The sequence below is a fragment of the Pungitius pungitius genome, chromosome 19 (assembly GCF_949316345.1).
Source record: "Pungitius pungitius chromosome 19, fPunPun2.1, whole genome shotgun sequence".
NCBI classification, from domain to species: Eukaryota; Metazoa; Chordata; class Actinopteri; order Perciformes; family Gasterosteidae; genus Pungitius; species Pungitius pungitius.
In genome coordinates this window covers 3,568,415-3,574,827 of record NC_084918.1, presented here as the reverse complement: position 1 = coordinate 3,574,827, position 6,413 = coordinate 3,568,415, and the positions used below count along the sequence as shown (strand labels likewise).

The following is a 6,413-nucleotide window of genomic DNA, read 5'->3' as shown; positions in this document are numbered from 1 at the left end:
GCGGAGACCCGCTGGCGTGTTAAAACGCTGACCTTCCATCAGATCACAAACGAGCCTTTTCTTTATAAAAAAAAAACCCTATCACGGGGGTTTTAATCGGAATTTCTAACCATTTGGAGCCGTTACGGTTCAATGGGTTGTATGTCCAACGTTTATTCCCTCTACCCAAGGGTCCTTGAGCAAAAAGCAAATGTAAACCTTAAAAAGGCTGTTGAGGGCGCTGATGTGCCCTCTGGCCCTCCACTTTGACCTCAGGGTCACTAACGTCAAACCGCTGGATCGATTTACTAAAAGGGCCATTTACAAGTACACTGAAATACAAATTCGAGGTAGTTGTACTTCACCTGAATCTTTACATTTAGTGCTGCTTCATACAAAGACACATATTATCGTTTTGACTCCACTAGATTTATTTTATAACTTTAATTAGTTTGCAGATTCAGCTTATTAATATACCATTTAAATAAACATATATCATACCATATCAGCTCTATTTTAAGCAATCCAGCGGTTTATAAAGTGTTAAAATAGCTCCACCTTTTTCCATTATAATTAATATATATTTTATATGTTGCATACTTGTGTACTTAGGGAATATTTTGAATGGATTTTGATCCATTTATTCCACCCTTGATTATTGGCATTAACACAATACAAGGGCTAAACGTTCATTTAACGTTAAAAAAAACAAAGGTTTTCAAAAGCCTTGATGTGAAAAACGCTTTTAAATCTCACTTTGAACTCACCCGCAATGGATCACTAAAAGGGGGACGTTTATTGACGTGTGTGTAATTAATTGATAAGGTGTGGGGGACATGAGACATTTAATGGAGGGTGTCCTCTCCTAAACTGTTGTTTTTTGACTGTTTGGCACCATTTATCTCTTTGTTGTCCTATTGTATAGGCACTTACATCTTTAAGAGTTAAAAAACATTGTATGTCTTCTTCTCCACTCGTGCTTTGGAGCCACTCAGGATTTATCTTTTCTATATTTGGGGTCTCTGCAAGCCTTTGCTCAACGACACACCTGTTTGGAATTTAAGATCATTAGTTATCCAACTGACTTTGATTAACTGCTCCTTGATGCACATTGATGAAAGATCATTTAGTTTACTTCTTGCTGCTCTTCACAAAAACATTAAATCTGTGAGGAATTCCTTTTCAGCATCTTATTACTTTTGTTGCTACTTCAACATTTGGCAGGGCCAAATATCAGGCCCCTTACAGGGATCAGCCACTAACGAAGCCTAATTAAGCAGCACACCTGCCTTCCATCACGTGTCCCGTGCGATCAGGTGCAGTATATAAAGCCTCTGCGCGGTAGCTCCACACTTACATTCCACAGGACAATTTGGAAGTGAGACCAGGGATCGATTCGACCTCAGCGACTTTGTTTGGTTAAAACCCGGATTGCAGCCATGGTGAAAGAGAAGACTCACGTCAACGTGGTGGTCATCGGCCACGTCGACAGCGGCAAGTCGACCACCACCGGCCACCTCATCTACAAGTGCGGCGGCATCGATCAGAGAAAACTGGAGAAGTTTGAGAAAGCTGCGGCACAGGTGAGTAAGGGAGTGAAAAAAAAACTGCTGGGGGGGAATATATGCACCCCAATGTGTTTTTAAAGCCTTGGTTTTTTTATTGTGATATATTCTACAGATGGGGAAGAGTTCTTTCAAATTTGCCTGGGTGCTGGACAAGCTGAAGACCGAGCGGGAGCGAGGAATCACCATTGATATATCCCTGCTGAAATTCAACACCCAAAAATACACCATGACCATCATTGATGCACCTGGCCATCGTGACTTCATTAAAAACATGATCACTGGGACGTCACAGGTGAGCGACGCTGACTCTCTGCACTTTTTCTACCCTGTACGTGTGTGTGTGTGTGTGTGTGTGTGTGTGTATATGTGTATTCACCTTCTATCAATTGTGTTGTCAGGCTGACGTTGGCCTCCTGGTGGTCTCTGCGGCTAAAGGGGAGTTCGAGGCCGGCGTGTCCAGGAGCGGTCAGACCAGAGAGCACGCCTTGCTGGCCTACACTTTGGGGGTCAAGCAGATCATCGTCTGCGTGAACAAGATGGATCTGACCGAACCGCCCTACAGCAAGACGCGCTTCGACGAGGTGGCGCGCGGCGTGGGCAGCTTCCTCAAGAAGATCGGCTACGACTGCGCCACCGTGCCCTTTGTTCCGATATCGGGCTGGACTGGGGAGAACATGATCACTGCCACGCAGAGGGTAATGAGATTGAAGTTAAAATGTCTGATTGCATGCTAACTTTTCAGCTAAAGAATAACTTATTTTTCTCTTTTTCCCCTCAGATGCCCTGGTTCCAAGGGTGGAAATCCAGACGAAGGGAGGGAAATGCAAGTGGAAGAACTCTACTAGAAGTCCTGGACTCCATTCAGCCACCAGCGCGCACGGCCAACAAGCCCCTACGCTTACCCCTGCAGGACGTCTACAAAATTGGAGGTTAGCAGAATTGTGCTAAAGCTTCATTTTCCTACTAACAGGGAAGCCACGTTACCTCCAGTGACTATAAAGCGTTTAACTTTTAATATGTTCCTACAGGAGTAGGCACCGTGCCAGTGGGGAAGATTGAATCCGGTGTCCTCAAGGCCGGGATGACCCTGATGTTCTCCCCGGCCAAGGTCACCGCCGAGGTGAAGTCCATTGAGATGCACCACCAGGGCCTGCAGACGGCTCTGCCGGGCCACAACGTCGGCTTCAACATTAAGAACGTGGCCGTGAGGAACCTGCGGCGCGGCGACGTGGCTGGAAATGCCCAGAACGACCCTCCAGCCGACGTCACCAGCTTCGAAGCGCAGGTTGGTTCTTACTCAGAATGTCCTGCTTAACTTTGTGGCCAATCCCTTTGTGCTGATTTCTTTTTTTTCTTAATGGAGGTGATAATCCTGAACCATCCGGGGAAGGTTAAAGCCGGCTACTCTCCTGTCCTGGACTGCCACACGGCCCACGTGACTTGCCGCTTCGCCGAGCTGAAGGAGAAGCTCGACCGGCGCAGCGGCAAACAGCTGGAGGACCACCCGCAGACCCTGATGTCTGGCGACGCTGCCACGGTCCGGATTGTTCCCATCAAGCCCATGTGTGTGGAGAGCTTCTTCACCTACCCGTCCTTAGGTACAGCGGCCAATCGCTTGGGTTTCAGTTTGTTGAAAGTACAAAACCTTCGTTTTCTGCAGAGTCACCGTTTGTGTTGTGCTCCTCAGGGCGCTTTGCGGCGAGGGACCTGAAGCAGACGGTCGCTGTGGGGGTCATCAAGTCGGTGCAGAAGGACCAGGGGGCGAAACCCTCCCGCAAAGTGTAACTGATTTTTTTTTTTTTTTTTACCAGTAAATCCTGGTATGGCTGCTTTTGTGAAACGTTTTGGCAGAATGTAATTTGTGCTGTGACACAAAGTATTTAAGTTGAAGTGATTATTCCTGTGTTAATGTTAAAAGCCAAAATAATCTGTAAATCTGGTTGGTGAACCTTGGTTGAGTTACAAAATAAAACAATTATTTGAACTATATTTTTTTCTACGCTTCTTATTTCTTAAGCATGCACTTGCCGTATCAACCATTGAAATAATATGCAGCACCAGAGCAGGCTGGGTTGGTACAGCACTTTAATGATTGGATGAGTTTGTTTGCTAACATGGGAGAAAGGGACTGCAAGTCAGGGAGGATTAAGTGGAAATACATCGGCTCTCCAGCCTTCAAGTCCCCCTGGTTCAGAAGCCAACCTGGAAATGTACAGGATCCAGTAACATTGATATTACATGACTCAAACTTAAAGAAAATGTAAAGCTGTTTTTTTTCTTCCTACAAGACTCATTTTGAACAAAGGTTAACAGGACACTTCTAGCCAGTCAAAAAAATCAAGTCATTGCTAAGACATCCTCTTGAGCTTCCTATAATCATAGTGGCTTCAACAGGATACCTTTTATTTAACGTAGACCTGCATCAATAGTGGCTCTTCAAACCCAGCACTCTATTCCAGTCATTGTTGCACAGCGGGTCAAAGGACTGGCGTCAAGTTGAGAGCTGCATACATACAGTGTAACATTTAGTGACCTACAGTGAACACGGGCTTTGATATTCCACCACAGTAGCAGCAGGTTTCTATACTGTAAAACAACTATAACACGTGTACACACAAAGCAAGCAAGAACAGGGAGTACATTTAATGCTTTCATCTTAGTGAGGGGGGGGGGGGTTATTAGTGGGAGATTCCAGCCTCTTCGGTCAACTACGGTGGCAAACGGGGATGCAAGAGACAAATAGTGACATGACCTATTTCACATTCCAATTCTTCTTGTCCTTTTTCCAGAAATGCAAGCTGATAATTACTCGAGGGCCAGACAAAATTCAAAGTCTGGCGCTTCATCGGACCGGTAGAGAGCAATGGTACATGTTTTGTACAATAAAACATGTTTATACACTCACACAAATATATATATTTACATACATATATACACAGTAACAGCATTTAACATAGACTTTAGGTAAGTGCTAAGGTTTTGAGAGTGAGCTTTGTCACAGCCGGGCTATAGGGTTAAGATAATACTGGTAAAGGAAGAATACACACATTCTTTGTACAGCATAGATGAGCCTTGTTTTTTCTTCTTTTAGGACACTTGCCGTGTGACAAGAGGTGTTGTGATCGCTATTTACACAACCTTCCAATTTAGGGAGAGGCGTAGTGCAAGTCTCTCTCTGACTGTCAGTCACTCAGGATGTGCACAAAAGACATGGGGAACACCCCTTTTCTGTCCGGTTCTCCTTCAACGTGCCCGATCTGGAAGCGAGAAAGAGAACACGTGAGAAAAAAAAGAACGGTGGCGCCATTCGGTGTTTTTTGTGTGTGTTTTTTTTTTTAAACAACGCTACTGGAGCCGCACTCACCCACCACTCCTGGTCCTCTTCTCCCGTTACTATAATCACCTCTCCTTCAACAAAAGTCAGCTCGTCGTCGTTGTCGGCCTGGCAGTCGTAGATCGTCTTCACCCGACGGGTTTTGCTCTTCCCCTGGACGTTCAAACCCCCGAAAGTGAGCACGGTAGCCTAGCAACCAAAGATTGCCCACGAATGGCCGAGTAAGCGCTGTTCTTACCGTGTTGATCTTCCTGGGGAGGGGCACCGGTGTCTCCGCGGTCCCCGCCAGGGTCCCGTTGGTGTCCTCGGCGGCCTGTTGGGTGGGGGTCCCCGTGTTGGCTTGCTGACTGGGCGACGGCGAGTCCGGCGGCGGCGGCGCCTGAGGCTGAGGCGGAGGCGGCGGCTGCGTCTGAGGCCTTTGCACCGCGTCGCCGGGCGGCGCCCTCGGAGCGGACTCGGCCGCCCCGGGTTTCGGGGGGATGTCGGCGAGGTGGGGCTTGGGGGGCAGGTCTTTGAGCTGCGGTTTGGGCGGGAGGTCGCCCAGCTGGGGTTTGGGCGGGAGGTCGGAGAGCTGCGGCTTCGGAGGAAGTTCTCCGGGTTTCGGCGGGAGTTCAGACGGCTGCGGTTTGGGGGGCAGGTCCCCCGGCTGGGGCCGGTCGGCCGGAGGAGCCTTCTGCGGGGGGTCGGACGCCGGCGGGGACTTTTGGAAAACCTCTGGAGGGAGGCTGGGCTTATCCACGGACGGGTGGTGTATGGTGTCAATCTTCCGCAACGCCACTGGAGACGGAAGCAAAGCCATTTTCACGAAAACAAGCTTCCAATCAACAGCCGCCATTAAAAAACGTAAGCCGGACGAGGGACTTGCCTTTCTGAGGTAGTTTGGGAAGGACCCGTGGACCGAGGGTAGACTTTGTGTTGCTTGACGTAGTGCTGGGAAAAGATTTTTCAAACGAAGTCGAGCGGTTTATCGTCAGCTTCGATTCATTTCAGGTCAAAACAGGCTTCAACCTTCACCGCGATTCTCTTTTTCTTTCTGTACCTTTGCTGCTGAGGAATTCCTTCAAACTTGTTGGAAATAGGAGACATCTTGTTGACAGGAGGAGGGGTGGAGTCGCTTCCTAAAAACGTCGACATTGACGGGGACACAAATGATTCAGCACCGCAACAGACCACTCGCCAAAAGATTAATTGATTGTAAATGTGGGAGTAACTTAACATGCTGTGATGGTTAAAAAGAATAAACATGAGGGAGGCGTCGTCTGGCTGAGCGTTCTATGAGCCGCTGTTAATTAGAGGTTGTGCAATAAAGTGTCATTTTATAATTAGTGATTGGGTGTAACTGTACGACAGAATGCACAAAAAAACCCCACAGAGGACAAATGATAGAAGTGGAATAACAGTTAAAATACACAGAATGAAAACAAGAAGTAAGGTGACGGATGCGTTTGTCGTCTTTTGTGTCCAGGTGGTGGTTACAACATAAGTTTTCTATTGTTTTTGTGTTAAAAAGCAAAACGCTGCTTTCATCTCTG

General features: G+C 47.3%; 2 protein-coding genes across 6 annotated transcripts in view; one reads left to right on the top strand and one right to left on the bottom strand.

Moving 5' to 3' along the window:
- Positions 1 to 1,192: 1,192 nt before the first annotated feature.
- On the top strand, positions 1,193 to 3,871 carry eef1a1l3 (eukaryotic translation elongation factor 1 alpha 1, like 3). The gene is made up of 7 exons (XM_037455901.2): positions 1,193 to 1,562; positions 1,660 to 1,839; positions 1,946 to 2,242; positions 2,326 to 2,476; positions 2,576 to 2,832; positions 2,911 to 3,145; positions 3,235 to 3,871. Exons 1-7 carry the CDS (start codon positions 1,419 to 1,421, stop codon positions 3,330 to 3,332), a joined length of 1,362 nt encoding a protein of 453 aa, XP_037311798.1. The 5' UTR covers positions 1,193 to 1,418; the 3' UTR covers positions 3,333 to 3,871.
- The window catches only part of asap1b (ArfGAP with SH3 domain, ankyrin repeat and PH domain 1b), a 34,681-nt gene continuing 31,884 nt past the window's right edge, over positions 3,617 to 6,413 (bottom strand). For all 5 annotated transcript variants that reach the window (XM_037455898.2, XM_037455896.2, XM_037455899.2 and 2 more), the window contains 5 exons: positions 5,921 to 5,999; positions 5,747 to 5,811; positions 5,120 to 5,658; positions 4,912 to 5,034; positions 3,617 to 4,804 (listed from right to left, as the gene is read on the bottom strand). In XM_037455898.2, the coding sequence (XP_037311795.1) occupies positions 4,730 to 4,804; positions 4,912 to 5,034; positions 5,120 to 5,658; positions 5,747 to 5,811; positions 5,921 to 5,999 (881 nt within the window). In that variant the 3' untranslated portion in view covers positions 3,617 to 4,729. The remainder of the gene's footprint in view (positions 4,805 to 4,911; positions 5,035 to 5,119; positions 5,659 to 5,746; positions 5,812 to 5,920; positions 6,000 to 6,413) is intronic.